Raw genomic sequence first — 15,635 nt, 5'->3', positions numbered from 1 at the left:
GTTTGAGCATTGGCCTGCTAAACCCAGGGTTGTGAGCCCAATCCTTGAGGGAGCTACTTAGGGGCCTGGAGCAAACTCAATATTTGGCCCTGCTAGCAAAGGCAGGGGGCTGGACTCAATGACCTTTCAGGATCCCTTCCAGTTCTGTAAGGTAGGTACAGTTGAACCCTGTTATGTCGCCAGCCTAGGGGTTTGCCAAAAATAGTCCAGATAACCGATGATCGAGATAAACCCCTATCCACCCCCCCACCCCTGAACTCCCCTGCCCTCTCTCCAACACCCCCTCCCTGCCCCCTTACCGCGGTGCCTGCATGTGGCTGGATCCGGCGAAGCGGGACAGGGACCCGGAGCCGGGCAGCCAAAGAAGCGGGACCCGGTAAGCGGGCCGGGTGGCAGGCGAAGCGGGACCGGGTAAGCGGGCCGGGCGGCAGGCGAAGCGGGGACCGGGTAAGCGGGGCGGGCGGGCGTGCGGCAGGCGAAGCTGGGACCGGGTAAGCAGGGCCGGGCGGGCGGGCGGGGCCGGGCAGGGACCGGGTATGCGGGGCCGGGCGGCGGGGCCGGGCAGGGACCGGGTATGCGGGGCCGGGCGGGCGGCGAAGCGGAGCCGGGCGGACGGGCGGCAGGCGAAGCGGGGACCGGCGAAGCGGAGTCGGGCGGGGGGGCGGCAGGCGAAGCGGGGACCAGGTATGCAGGGACGGGCGGGGACGGGCAGGGACCGGGTATGCGGGGCCGGGCGGGTGGGCTGGGCCGGGCAGGGACCGGGTATGCGGGGCCGGGCAGGCGGGCGGGGACGGGCAGGGACCGGGTATGCGGGGCTGGGCGGCGGGGACGGGCAGGGACCGGGTATGCGGGGCCGGGCGGGCAGGGACCGGGTATGCCGGGGCGGGCGGGCGGCGAAGCGGAGCCGGGCGGACGGGCGGGCGGCGGCGAAGCGGAGCTGGGTGGGCGGGCGGCAGGCGAAGCGGGGACCAGGTATGCGGGGCCGGGCGGGGACGGGCAGGGACCGGGTATGCGGGGCCGGGCGGGCGGGCGGGGACGGGCAGGGACCGGGTATGCGGGGACGGGCGGGCAGGGATGGGCAGGGACCGGGTATGCCGGGGCGGGCGGGCGGCGAAGCGAAGCCGGGCGGAGGGGCGGGCGGCAAAGCGGGGACCGGCGAAGCGGAGCTGGGCGGGCAGGCGGCAGGCAAAGCGGGGACCAGGTATGCAGGGACGGGCTGGCGGGGACGGGCAGGGACCGGGTATGCGGGGCCGGGCGAGGACGGGCAGGGACCGGGTATGCGGGGCCGGGCGGTGGGGGCGGGCAGGGACCGGGTATGCCGGGGCGGGCGTGCGGCGAAGCGGAGCTGGGCGGGAAGCGGGGACCAGGTATGCGGGGCCGGGCGGGGCCGGGCAGGGACGGGTTATGCGGGGCCGGGCGGGCTGGCGGGGCCGGGCAGGGACCGGGTATGCGGGGCCGGGCTGGCGGGGCCGGGCAGGGACCGGGTATGCGGGGCCGGGCTGGCGGGACGGGCAGGGACCGGGTATGCGGGGCCGGGCGGGCGGGCGGCGAAGCGAAGCCGGGCGGAGGGGCGGGCGGCAAAGCGGGGACCGGCGAAGCGGAGCCGGGCAGGCAGGCGGCAGGCAAAGCGGGGACCAGGTATGCGGGGCCGGGCGGGGACGGGCAGGGACCGGGTATGCGGGGCGGGCTGGCGGGGACGGGCAGGGACCGGGTATGCGGGGCCGGGTGGGCGGGCAGCGAAGCGAAGCCGGGCGGAGGGGCGGGCGGCAAAGCGGGGACCGGCGAAGCGGAGCCGGGCGGGCAGGCGGCAGGCAAAGCGGGGACCAGGTATGCGGGGCTGGGCGGGGCCGGGCAGGGACCGGGTATGCGGGGCCGGGCGGGCAGGGACGGGCAGGGACCGGGTATGCGGGGCCGGGCGGGCGGGGACAGGCAGGGACCGGGTATGCGGGGGCGGGCGGGCGGCTGGGGACGCGGGGAGCGGGTGGCTGGGGAACCGCGCGGCTGGAGAGCCAGGGAGCGGGCGGCTGGGGACGCGGGGAGCCGGGCTCGAGATATTAGGGTTGGGCAAATCGACATAACGGATGAGAAACCCATAAGATAAAGAGGGAGTTTGGCGGTTCCACTTGTAAAACCTCGAGTTAATAGGATTGGCAAGTTAACCGAGGTCGAGATAAATGGGTTCGACTATATATCTCTATATACATTATATAACATCAGGAACATTAGTGTAAGGGCACCAGTTTAATGGATATTGTATAATTAATATGCATAAAGATCTTCTAGTGAAAGAAGGGCTGCTGTTCTGAAAACCTCCTAAGCCCAGACAAATTTAATTCCTAGTAGGGATGGGTGAACTTGTTTTGTTTAATTTCTTAATGTAACTTGAATGCTGTTGGCTTTGCATTTGATTTACAAAGGGACAGAAAAATATCAACTGGAAAAACAGTGCCAGGAAAGAGAATATCAAATTTGCTTTCTCTAATACATATGTAAAGCAAATTGCAGATTTGCACACACAAATATTCACATTGGAAGTTTAATTGCACTGTCATCCACAGTGAGAACAGAAGTGATAGTCTATGATTAAGTTGATCAATCATAACTAATCAAGGTAGCTCAAACTGCTAAAATTCAGAGAACAGTTGATCAAATAAATGTGTGGAAAAAAATTCACTGAATACTGTTGAGGTTGAGGAAATAATAATCTGATTGCATATATTTCACGAGAAGAAGAGAACCAAATTAATCAGAAAATGTTGCAACTTCTTGTTCAGCTCTACTTACAAATTAAGTTCAGTTTTACACAACAAGAAGTAATGACAGCCCACGAGTGCGGAAGGTTAAGATAATTTAAGATCATGTGCTATGCTTTGTTTTAAGCATCTATTGGTTCTTATATTTAGATTTTCATGAGTGGTTTTTAATGCATTTTTTTTCATTTTATTAAATATCTTCAATAGAACATAAAATACTGAGAAAACCCTCTAGAAAAATGAATATTTCACATTTATATTGAAGTAATTCCCATTAGTCCCAACTATGATGCTAGCTGCTCTACAAACTCACAAGACAGTCCTTGCCTCAAAATGTTTGCAGTTTAAGGCTCCAGTCTTGCAACTGGATCTGTGCAGGTGGAAAAGGTCAACAGTAGCCCAATTTTGTTTCAGAGTACTTAGCATTACATAGCACTTTATGTTCAAAGCACAGCACCTATTGACTTCAGTTGCAGCTGAGAATGCTCAGCACTTTTGCAAATTAAACCCAGAAGTTAAGGAACAAACAATTAGCGACCATCATTGAAGACTTTGGTTCAAGTGAGTTGTCCAGCATCACATAGGAACTCTGGCAGAGACAGGATTAGAATCCAGTTCTTCATGGCAGTATTCAAATGCTTTAACCATGAGACTAGTTTTCCAGTGGTTAGAGTACTAGCCTAGGACCCACAAGGCCTGGGCTCAATTCTCAGCTATGCCACAAACTTCTTGTATGGCTCGGGCAAGTCACTTCTTCTCTTCTCAAGTCACCTCCACTGTCCATCTGTAAAATTGGGATATAATAGCACTTCCCTTCCCCACAGGGGTATTGTGAGAATAAATACATTATACATTTTGAGGCAGTCATATATTTCACTGATGTGGGGCCATATAAGTACTTTAAAGCTTCCTGCCTCATTGACTATACAGCTTCTACCATAATGAGGCAGGGGTCCTACAAACAACCATTTCCTTCACTGCACAACTCTGATTCATCCCCAGAGCAGGTCCACCCTGTGCCCTGAATGAGGCAGGGGTCCTGTGGGAAAAAATATTTGATCAGGTACTTCAAGACTGTATGAATACATATACACTAGGGAATCAAACCAAGGTTGCACAAGCTCCTTTAATTCTGGCATTTCCCAACTTTTGTATACGTGACTTTGCAACCTTACTGTTCTTCTAAGGGGTGAGGGGGAGGGGTGTAAAAAATAAAAAACCATAAGGGTTTGCTACTTCATACAAATGTGATGCTTTACATTTGCTGTGTGATCACAGGCTTAAAGATATCCTGCTGCTTCCTGAGTGAAAGGACCCTGCCTCACAGCTGACTCTTCTTGACTATGGCTCTGAAGCACTTGTTTTCCACCCTTAGCTGATTACCAGCCAGACAGGGCTGGAGGAAAGGAACAGCAGACCTGCCTCCTCCCTTCACACGCAAGGCTGCAAAAGCTGCTCCAGCTGTGCCCCACTTAGTTCAGCCACTAAAGATGTGGGAAAGTCATTTCCAAACCTGTTTTCTGCCCTCTCCTTCCCTGGCATCAGCAAGATGAGGGACATAGGACAGCCTCTGAGAGATGGATAAGAGAGTGGAAAAGCAGGAAGGGGATACACAGGAGGGAGTGTGGGAACAGGTGTGCAGGGGCAGAGCCACAAAATTGGTGCAACAAGGGAAGGGTTTAGGGCTGGGGTGGGGTGAATAAGCATTAAGCAACAGGAAGAGGAATCTGGACACATCAAGAGAAATTGGCACCAAAAATGAAATCCCCGGATTGATTGTTGGGGATGCAGGGGAGAGGCAGTCTGTGTTGCTAGCCTGCGTCACTATCCCTTACTCAACAGAACACACACACATTCTGAGTTAAAAGAACAGGAGTACTTGTGGCACCTTAGAGACTAACATTTATTTCAGCATAAGCTTTCGTAGGCTACAGCTCACTTCTTCGGATGCATAGACAGGAACACACAGACAGAAGATATTTATACATACAGAGAACATTCTGAGTTAGTGTCCTAACTCATCTCTTCAAGGGATTTCAATCAAAAACAATAACAAACCATAAATCTCAGCCTAAATGTTTTCGTTGAGTTTGGCTATCCCTAAGGTTTCCCTTCAGGACCCCTATGTTTGCTCCCCAATTTCCCCTGGCCCAAAGAGACATTCTGGCCCCTATTATACTCTTGATGAAGCTAACTGGGTTCACATGTTAACATGATTCAAAAGTGACTGTCCAAATTTTGAATCTCACCCACCTGAAACTGCATGTGAGGGGAAAGAAAAAATACCATCTTCCATCTAGGCCAAATGCCATTAAAGCTCTGCAAGAAACTACGGAGTGTTTTCCATTTATTCTTTTTCATGTTAGCATTTAAACAGCAGTTCTAATGATGTGACAGTCTGGCAATTTAACATTCTGACATGAGTGAAGAAATTCAGCATGAGATGTTTACTGGTAAAAGATGGCTCAGACTACAAAGAGTTTCCTGACAGCAAGCTGTGCATTAGAGTTAATCAGAATTTACTTTTGTTGATCTTGATTTTAATCAGAGATAGGCAGGCAAGCAACATGCAGTAGTTACCTTGAAAAATCCCCAACTGCACTGCTTGTGCATTAAGCTGCTTTTCAAGCTACAGAATGAAACCTACTATCTCTTGTGTATTAGATTAACAGCAAGTATCTGAACGTTTTTTACTTCTATTTAAAATATTATCGTTGTTCTGTGGCTTTCCTACTGAGTATACAAGCAGTGTATCAGTGCCTTGGGTCCTCATTCTTTCAATATATTTGTAAAGACATTTCTGACAACCTATGCAATAGCTTGTATAATTATAAACCAACTCTTGTATAATCATACAATTTACCTATATGAAAAATTCCTGTAGTTGATTAGTAATCTCAGAATTCACTAATATAATCTACTGAGATGTCCTAGACATGAACATTTGCACTCTAGCTTTTAAAAGTACATCTATACTTAGCAGGTCTCTGCTGTACGTATGTTTACCTAAAGCCACACCAGAACCCCCCGGCAGATTGATTTGTTATCTGTCGCACACCCAGGAAGCAGTGATCTGATTACAAATAATCACACAGGAAAACCACCAGTGACGTACGTTAATCTTTCAGAAATTGCAAGTGTGGAATCATTACTGGGAAGTTGGATCAGCCTGTGGCTATACACTTCAAAACACAAACCCACATCTCATTGACTTGGAGTTTTCCCAGCAGGAAGGCGTAGACTCACAGAAACAAGAAAAAAAGAGAAAAAAATCTCGTCTTTGCAGTTCAAAGCTGTAAAAAAAGGTAGCTGTGGAACATCCTGCATCTGTTCTCTTTGAGAATCATTCCCTCATCATAGTCTATAGAATATCTTTTCTTTAACCGGTGTTGATTCTAAACTGACGTTGCATAAGAGTGGCTGACTTGGCCAGCTAGTGCATGGGGCTACCATGTGGGGTTGAAGTTTGACATAGAATCTTGATACTTCACTCCCCGCTTAGGCTAGCAGAGGTTGGGAGCATGCCAAGGCAGTGCTCCCTGAGTCAGGAATCAGTGTTCATCCTGCTTTCCTGGGTAGCACCTACTATTTGCATTGGGCCCCTAACCTGAGATTCAGTAGAGGATTTGAGTGTTTTCTCTACCATGTTGCATGCCAATGTCACTCCACTGACAAAGGATGAAACTGATGGCATTTCAGCCCTCTCCATTGAGACCAGAAATCTCTTCACGGGGTTTTGCATAGTGTGAGTGCAACAGAGTGGCACTCTATTCTGACTGTGACTTAAGCAAGTGAAATAGCTGCTTTCTCATTGCTTCCTGTTGTTAAGACGAGGTATGTCAGTCAATAGACTGCATATAAACACCAACATTTTCAAATGTGTCCACTTATTTTGGATGTCTAATCTGAGATATTAAGGGCCTGATTTTTTAAAGAGGCTGAGTAGTCACAGCTCCTATTGAATTCACTATACCGCTTCACAAGTCATCATATATTTTGTATGGGATAAGACATTTCTTAATGTATCATTGAGTAGACAGGATTTTCAACTCTTCTAATCATATCTATAACATAGGTTTGAGAATAATGTTTGGGACAGCCACCCTTCCTTTGAACACCTGTTTGAAATTAAAAGGCTATAAATCAAGGGTTCTCAAACTGGGGGTTGGGACCCCTCAAGGGGTTGTGAGGTTATTACATGGGGGGTTGTGAGCTGTCAGCCTCCACTGAAAACCCCACTTTGCTTCCAGCATTTATAATGGTGTTAAATATATAAAAAAGTGTTTTTAATTTGTAAGGGGGGGGTCGCACTCAGAGGCTTGCTGTGTGAAAGGGGTCACCAATACAAAAGTTTGAGGACCACTGCTATAAATCATGAAGTATGCTATTATTTCCCCACCTGTTGTTTTTAATTTCAAACGGAACCTCTTTTAAATGCACTGGTTTACTAAATTAAGTGTATTTAATGTTACCTTTGCTGGATTTTCTTCCTCCTTTGGCAGTTTCTAAAACTAGCATGTGTATCAACCTTTCACAGGTCAAGAAGATAATCAGGTCAGCCTTCAAGCTGTTATAATTTTTCTGGTCTGTGAATGAGGAGAAGAAATAGATATGGGTGGGTACTATATTTCTTGAAATGCCTTCTTTCTTCCGGTTTAACAAGCAATATGCTATAAAAAGGAAGCTCATATTATTGTTCAGACAAGTTCCCATTTATTCATCATGAAGATTTTAACGATGGACAGAATCACATTCTAATGATCAGTGCAATATGATTTCCTCCTCAAGTTTGCATACAGTTTAAAAGATCAAAGAGAAATGCAATGCAATGCTATAATACATTTATAAAGAAAAATAGGTTTAATTACTACAAACATGTAATTATGTAATTACTGAATTACCAGGGTAAGTTCAATACTTATGGTAATATGGTTAAATCTAAATGGACTTTTGGGGTGTTGTTATCAGATGTCTGAGGATGGGAAATTTATCTCTTAGAGTCCTTTATTGTTGACACAAAACAAACCAGTGCTGAATTTGTCCCCTATCTTTTAAGTGGGTGCAACTCTGAATTTAAAATTTGTAAACAAAAGTATTTTGTTAAGCTTGAACACATATTTTACTGGAGTCCAGCTAACACCCAAGAATGACATTGCATTGTCTTCAAAGAAATTCTACACCTTGTTAAGAAAACCTGCCTGGAAAGGAACACTTCAGGCACCCATTTAGTTTCCCCATTTCGCTAGACTCTTTCATCATATGTTATCAACCTATCCAACATACCAGCCACCCAAACTTAACATTGCCTCCTAAAATTTGCATATGTAGACACAGTAGTTGGTATAACAAAATTAAATGGTAACGCATCTGAAAATTGATATCTGAGCTGTCTTACATTGATTGTTAAACAGTAAGAAAGAGGACATTTGAGCAAATATAATAACCACCCTTATTAATTCCTCTCCTCGTTCATGCATCAGAAACATTAGAAGTGCTTTTACAGGAATAAGGGAAAGGCAGCCCTTGATATGAAAGCTGTGCATCTCTTGCTGGGTTTTAACAAATGTTCTCCTTGGTTTCAGTTCACATGGTTTCTTGCCTTTTAATTTGTTTTAAGTTTCAGGTTCATTCAAACCCATCTGTAAAAGGATAACAAATAAGAACAAAGCTGTGTCTTTTTTTTAAGCTCTCTGCATTGCTTACGGATTCAAAAGATTTGTGAGGTTTTATTTGACCCAGAAGATGTCTGATGTGACCAGCTATCTCCAGTTTGTTATTAAAACAAAACCCAACCAAGTAACTAGGGCTAGTTGAAAATGTTCAAAATTTGTAATTTTGACAAATTTCATTATCAACATTTTAACTAAATTTGAATAAAAATTCCATTCTGTTTTTTGACCAGCTCTACAATTAAGTTTCAAAAAATCCATGGGTATCCATGTATACCAAAAAGCTTCATGTTGAGATTCTGTTGAAGGTATGTGTGGACCAAATGAGAGGTTTTTGTTCAAAACTGCTGGATTCTTTTACAACTTTCATCGGGAAGTCAGCAGAGTTTTGCATGGGTTCAAGTTTTGTTGGGCAGTGATTCGCAGTCCAGTCAGCTATCCCTGAGATACTGCTGCCTTATTCTGTTTCCTTGGCAAATTATGTTAAAATGAAAACATAAAATAAGATGTTGGTTTGGATACCCTGTGGTTCTTTTCTTCTTTAAGCATCTTAGCTGATTTTAAAGGGCTTAAAAAGGGGACATTGGTTCCCACGCCCCCATGTCACTCTCTCCTGAACTTTTTATTTTCTTTCTTTTAGTCTATTGTCAGATTTGCTTGTCCCATCTCTTCCTTTCCTCATAGTATCTGTGATGGTGCTTCTGGACAAGGGACTTGAAAGTGCTGCCTTAGGAAGTCCAGATCCTGTGGAGAAAGGTTGAGAGGTTTCCCCACGCAAAAGGCAAAGGTAGCTGTGGGGATTTCTCCTCCTCTTCCTTCCCTCCAAACCCCCATGTAGCTGCCTTTCTTCTCTCTACAGCCACTGAGATGGCGACCAGTTCCACATGGGCAAGAGGGAATGGGGGAGCTAGGGGAACAGCTGGGCCACACGTGATGTTGCTTTTCAAATCTGTTGGGGAAAAATGTCACCTCAGCTTCAGAGCAGCAGTGACTCCCACTCTACTCTGGGTCTGCTTGTATAGGAATGATACAAGCAGCAATGCCACAAGGATGAGTAGGAAGACTGGGAGAAGCAGGCTCTCTTCATTATTATTAAAACCTAATAGTGATAGTGGTTGGAAGAGAACTCAGGAGTTCTTGGTTCCCAGGCCTGTGTTCATTACTTTGCCTGGTGCTGCCTTGATGGTTGGTGTTTCTTCCCTCCCCCATACTCCTCCCCACTCCACAAGTCTAAAAAGGAGTGAAGTCACATCCTGACTAGAATGAGGAAGTACCATTCATCTGATGTGTATTCTCTATATCCTGCACTCTTGCATTTAGTTTGGGTAAAGTCAGACAACCGCTCCTAATCTGGATAAATATAAATTTTAAAATGTTGAAGAGAAAAACTTCCAACGTGTCGGATAAGGAGAAATGTCAAAAACCAAAGGTAAGAGAATGTTATATAATAAAAGAGATACTTAGTTTGCAGAGCAGGTATTTTTTGGTGCTTGAAAGGGTTGAGCATCAGTCATTCACTTAAAAAAAATCATGTGCAATGTACAGGCTTTGTAGCATCTATGAAAAAGGTTGAACAGGAAAATCTGATGTTAAATAACACTGATAGTGCCTCAGGAGCTCCTAATACACTGATCTGTGCTTCATTACTATAATCTCCTGGCTCAGTTTGTATACATTCAGTTTAGTGTCTTCAGTTTACGGAATCTTCATTATGGAACTGCCATTCACACTGTAAAGGGACAAAGCAAAATTTGGAGGTGTCTGCTCAGAAGAGTCCTGCTAGTGTTTGCCTAATGTTGTTTGCCTACTGATGTGTTGCTGGTGTTTTGACAATAGCTCCCATATGAGTCTCCTCTTCAGCCTGTGATAAACCAGGGATGTAGCAGGAAAGTGTGTGCCAACAGTGAAGAGGGGTGAAGGATTAGCAGATGTATTATTTTTTCCCATTTAAACACAATTGCTGTTTCATAATACTAAAGAAGGAGACAGCACTTGGCAAACAATCTTTTAGTCGGCTGCACTTTGCTGGAAATGTTTATACTTTCAGCCTGAAAAAATATGCTAAATCAATGATAGTATATGACATTGTTCAACTTCTGCAATCTGAAGTTTGAGGAGGGAGATTAAAGGCACTTATAGGATGTATGGGAATATCCTGAGCTAGGAACTGAGCTTCAATTCCTGGCCCTTCCCAAAGTAAAAAATCAAATGTCTTCAGAAATAACTTACTCCAGGGGCTCAGGAAAGTATCACTGGCAGATATGAAACATGAGACAAAATCTGAAATATCTACCCTTTACTTCAATTTGGTGGTGGTGCCAGAATTTTATCAAAGGGCCCCTGTGAGCCAGGGTGACCAGATAGCAAGTGTGAAAAATCGGGCCGGAGGTGGGGGGTAATAGGCGCCTATATAAGACAAAGCCCCAAATATCAGGACTGTCCCTATAAAATCGGGACATCTGGTCACCCTACTGCAAGCCCAGGCCAACATCTCACTGCTCTCAGTAGGGTGCCTGCTTGCATGTAGAACTAACTCCCCATGCATGGGAATATGCCTCAGCTTGTAACACTCAGTCCTAAAAGATCATTGAAGACACTTGCTCATCAGAAAAAAATTCTGTTTTAATCATTGTTGCCCTTCCTGTGAGACACCCCCAGTTCTACGGTCTGATTTATGGACCATTTTGGTAAAGGAGAGTCTTTCCATGGATTTCAATGAGCTCTGGATCAAGCCCTTCCTGATTCACATTTTGTTTTTATTGTTATATATTTTATGCTGTTAAATTATTGTGATGCATTTTATAGGCAGTGAATTAAAGTAATGAACAGCTAGTTTTAAATAAATGGCACATGACTTAAAATAAGAAATGAGCATAAGAGAATCAGCTCCTTCTCATTTATGGATGGTTTTGGTTTTCTTCTCAGATATATTCTTTAAGGGCCAAACACGACCCCCTTCACTCCTGTGGAATGGTAACTTTCTGAACAAATAGTCCCATTGATTTCATTGGAGTTACTCATGGATTCCACATGGCAAAGGATGGCAGAATCTGGTCCAAATTAAAATGTGGATAGGTGACCACTGAACAATGGCTCTTAGTGATCAATATAAATATAATAATAAATTAAACAGATACCCATGTTCCCTGTTTCAGTTGATCTGTTCTGCTAAAGAGTTCCATGAACACCTATGCTGCTATACAAATAAATAAATAGTGAACAAGCAAACAAGGAGTTGTAGCCTTAAATCACTTTAATGAGAATGAAGAGCCCATACCTTTAATTTCATTTTATTCTCCAAATCAAATGAATTTTACATTATCATTTATATCAGAAACTCAGTAATACCTAGTATAATCGTACTGTTCGTACATATCACCTCTTCTGTGATACAATGTAGTTCTAGAACTTCAGCCTGAAAACAGCTTGCTTGTTCTAGGTAAATCAGTCTGTATCCTTTTCTCATCACATTGGAACTCTGCTCTGGATGCATTTCACCCATCTTACACTCACGTTGGACACTGATTACACCAGCTGCAAGGCAGAGAAGAATTAGGCCCCATTGTGTGAATGTCTCTCAATGGGAGCATTTTGCTGAGCATCTGAGGATCATAGTATTAAGAATTGAAAAAGAACATACTAGCTCTAAACCATTGTTTGTCATAGTGCATTTTGTAACTTGTTCTCTCTAAGCAAGATAGTTACCTAATTTATTCAGTGAGCGATTGGGAAATGTACAGGATGCAAGTCAATGGCTTATTACAAAATTTCATAACGGATTTCCCTAGATATCTTCCTGGTTACCATGCTTTACCCAGTCAGCAGTCTATATCCGTTTATGCACATTACAGCCAGTCACGTTTGTCATCATTTTACTTTTGCACATTAATTTACAAAATTTCCATCACAATTCCCTTTTCAAATTTTTATTTTAATATAAATGTATCATGCATGTGAGGTTCATGAAGAATGTTTAATATATGGTATAGACTTAGATTGGTGAAGAGAAATCATGTGAGGATGGAGGTGGAAAGCCTTCTCTAAACAGTCAGCTGCCCCTGTGCTTGGCTAATAGAGGTGGTTGGCCAAGCAAGTGCTCCACAGAGATTCTGGCAGCTGGCCCCCAACCTGTAGTGAGATGTACATCAAGGTGTGTGTGTGGATAAGTGTTCACTATGAAAATCTACTTTTAGGGTTGCTATTTTCTGGGTTATATAGAGGGGATGCCTGTAGTACTGAAGCAACATGAACTACTTTCCTACAGTCAATAGCAAGCTGTGTGTGTGTATACATAATACACCCAGTCTATATATTCTATGTAACATGAATGAATAGTCATGTCACGTCTCGTATCTGGTCTCATCCCAAAGCTGAATGTTTTCTTTGAAAGTTTAAGGAAAACCTCTTCTCCCTCTTCTGCGTTCTGTGACAGTTTTCTGCAAGTCTACTTAGCAGGGCAATAGAATATCAGGTTACATTGTGATGGTGGTCTCTAAAGAGGTATGAGGAAGGGCCAGATCCTCAGCTAATGCATATCAGTATAGCTGCATTTACTTTCCTGGAACTACACCATTATACATCAGCTGAGGATCTGGCCCAGAAACTTGATATTTTCTGCTTTAAAAACTGAAAGTTTAGAAAATTTCAGAATATTGCAGAATACAGAACAGAATGTAGAAGGACCCTACAGTTGTGAGGTTCATTATATTTTTTTTCATGCCCATACATATCTAATTTCTTTCTGTCTAGGTTCTTACATGACTTCCTATCACTATGGTATCTGAGTCCATAATTATAAGTGCATCTACTAAGATACATTTCTCTCGCTACTCCCTCTCCCTGCCCCCTTCTAGTGAGTGGGGACTGGACTTTGTTTATTTTGTGTTGCTGTTGTTCTAAAATGTCACATTGTGGGCAGGTTAAGGCAAAGAAAAATGGTGGTTTGCATTTAGCTTTGAAAGATCTGAGCTCTGTGGTCAAACTGATCTCTCCGAGAGTGAACTTCATGGGCTAGTTGTAGAGACAGCTCTGTCTCCTCTCCACACGAGTTTCAGCTACTGCCACCAAAGAAGTTATTTTTAGGGCAGCTAGAGGGGAGGTGAGTGGATGCTCTTTACAGAGTGTGTTTCAGTGACACAGTTACAGGTTTATGTAAACTTTCCCACCAGCAACCCCTGTGCCTGTCCCCAGACAGGGAGAATGAGCATGGTATCACAAAGGGCTTTGTTTACAGCATGGACCCTGAAGTCAACAGGAGTCTTTCCACTGACCTCAGTGGGCTTTTGATCACTTCCTTCAAACTTTGCTATAATCTTAGTAGGCACCAACTGTCTGTGCTCTGAAGTGATCTTTCAGTCATTTAGAATCATCATTTTGATTTCCACCCCTCCCCACGCACAGACCCACTCTCTGCCAAACCTAGCCCAGGGGCTATTCACGTGCAACTGGTCAGACGTCAGCTGTGTTTGCTATCCTGGTGCAGGGGAAGGAAGGATAATTTCATCAGAATGCTTCTACAGGACCTGACATTCCAATGCCATGCACGGTGTGCAGTCTCACAAACTTGTGCAACGTGAGCGTAAAATGCTAGTAGTGTTATTAGGCAGTGTTTTACATCCACTCTGTACTTGCTTTGCCCAAGTGTGCATGACAGCACAAAGGGAAGATAGTGTATGTATTCTGTACTGTAATATAGCTTGTAAAGTGCACAGAACTGTGGACCATAACTGGTCCATCTCTGCCTCTGAAATTTATACAGTTAGGTAGAGAATGAAGGGATTCCTCTTTCTTCCTTTCCAATCTGAAGCGAGCCTTACCTTATACCCTTTCCTTTGGACTTGGTTGAAGCAAGTTTTGTCCTATATATTTATTTAGGATTACAGCTGCTCTAGCTTTATGTTAAAGCTTGAAGACATTTTGTTGTTTCATTCTGTTTTCAAATATGCTTCACCTACGTGGTGCTTGAACCTCCACCTATACAAGGTGTGAGACCACACACAGAATCATGCAGAATATATTTTCCCTGTTTATCTCAACATTTGTTCAAATTGCTTAATAAAGTCCCTGTGAGCTTGTTTGCAGGATACACGGATATTATTAATTTTCAGAGCTCGAAAGGTACATATGAAATAACATGGCCAATCTGATCTGAGCTAAAGTATTGCACTGTAAAGCTATTGTACACTAGCACTATATCACACCAATAGTTTCCCCCCTTATACATTTTTCTTGAAATCCTGGCTCCGGTGTAGTCAATGCCAGAGATTTCAGTAGGACCAGGATTTTACCCTTTATATGTGTTCTTGACGTAGAGAGTGATGCTGCAAACACGTACATAAATAAGTTTACCCACAGGAGTGGCCTCATTACTCACATGACTAGTCCCTTAGAAGGTGAAATATTCATTTGCATAAGTGTTTGCACGATCATGCCTGTAGTGTGGGCAGATGTTAAGCAAGCTTCCCAGTGTTGCTTTTTTTCCTATGGGGGTTAGAGCAGCATCCGTAAAGGGAATACTGATGAGAGAAAAGAAAATACAAAATAAAGGTGCAATAAGCCTTAGCGCCCAGAATAATTCAAGTCATAATTAGAACTTCTGTAGACTAAGGTCTGCAGCGTAGAGATTGTTCAGAGTTAATGAATATTAACTAGGGTTTATCCTTGAGTAGAAGTTCAGTTTTTTAATGTTGGTTCAAAGGTATAGCCTGATACGGTTGTGGAAATAGCAAGTTTTTATATGTTTTTTTCAAAATTTCGAGTGCATAAATGAGTCCCTGCTCATGTCACGGATGCTAATTTTCACAACCATGACTGAAGTGGTGTTCGTTTTCATTTGCATTTCATTCTAACAGTGATGAGGGGTGATGAACTGATGAGAAGTACTAACTGCTATTCAAATTTATGCTCACAGGCAAAAGGGACACACAGTTCTGTCATTAAAGGTCTTTACTGTGTTGCCTCTTGTGGAAAGACTGTTTGTCAAAATACATTTGAACTCTGTAAAGTAACCAGAAAGAGAGGACATCTGGGATGTAATTTTAAGGATTTGGTTTACAGTGGGCCTTATCAAAAGAGGCTCATGTAAAAAGTATACTACAAATAACCAAATACATAAATGTGTATACAGAAGATTGCAGGTGACATTTCAGAGGGATATTTCCTGTTTCCCTCAGGCTTTATAAAACCTAGAACAAGGTTAGAGGGAACCATTGGT

General features: G+C 44.5%; 1 protein-coding gene across 5 annotated transcripts in view; it reads left to right on the top strand.

The window, feature by feature from the left end:
- The window catches only part of SAMSN1 (SAM domain, SH3 domain and nuclear localization signals 1), a 119,743-nt gene that overhangs the window by 72,260 nt on the left and 31,848 nt on the right, over positions 1 to 15,635 (top strand). Inside the window, exon 1 of one of the 5 annotated variants that reach the window (XM_045010818.1) lies at positions 6,038 to 6,058. The exons of 3 other annotated variants lie outside the window; for them this stretch is intronic. Coding sequence is in view for 1 of the 2 variants with exons in the window: in XM_045010801.1 (XP_044866736.1) it covers positions 9,795 to 9,851 (57 nt within the window). In the remaining variant the exon portion in view is untranslated. Of the gene's footprint in view, positions 1 to 6,037; positions 6,059 to 9,747; positions 9,852 to 15,635 lie in introns of those variants that run through there. One more of the 5 variants, XM_045010801.1, reaches the window with a different exon arrangement.

This window comes from Mauremys mutica, chromosome 1, assembly GCF_020497125.1.
Source record: "Mauremys mutica isolate MM-2020 ecotype Southern chromosome 1, ASM2049712v1, whole genome shotgun sequence".
NCBI lineage: Eukaryota > Metazoa > Chordata > Testudines > Geoemydidae > Mauremys > Mauremys mutica.
The sequence above is the reverse complement of the archived record's forward strand: the minus strand, read 5'-3'. Positions and strand labels throughout refer to the sequence as shown.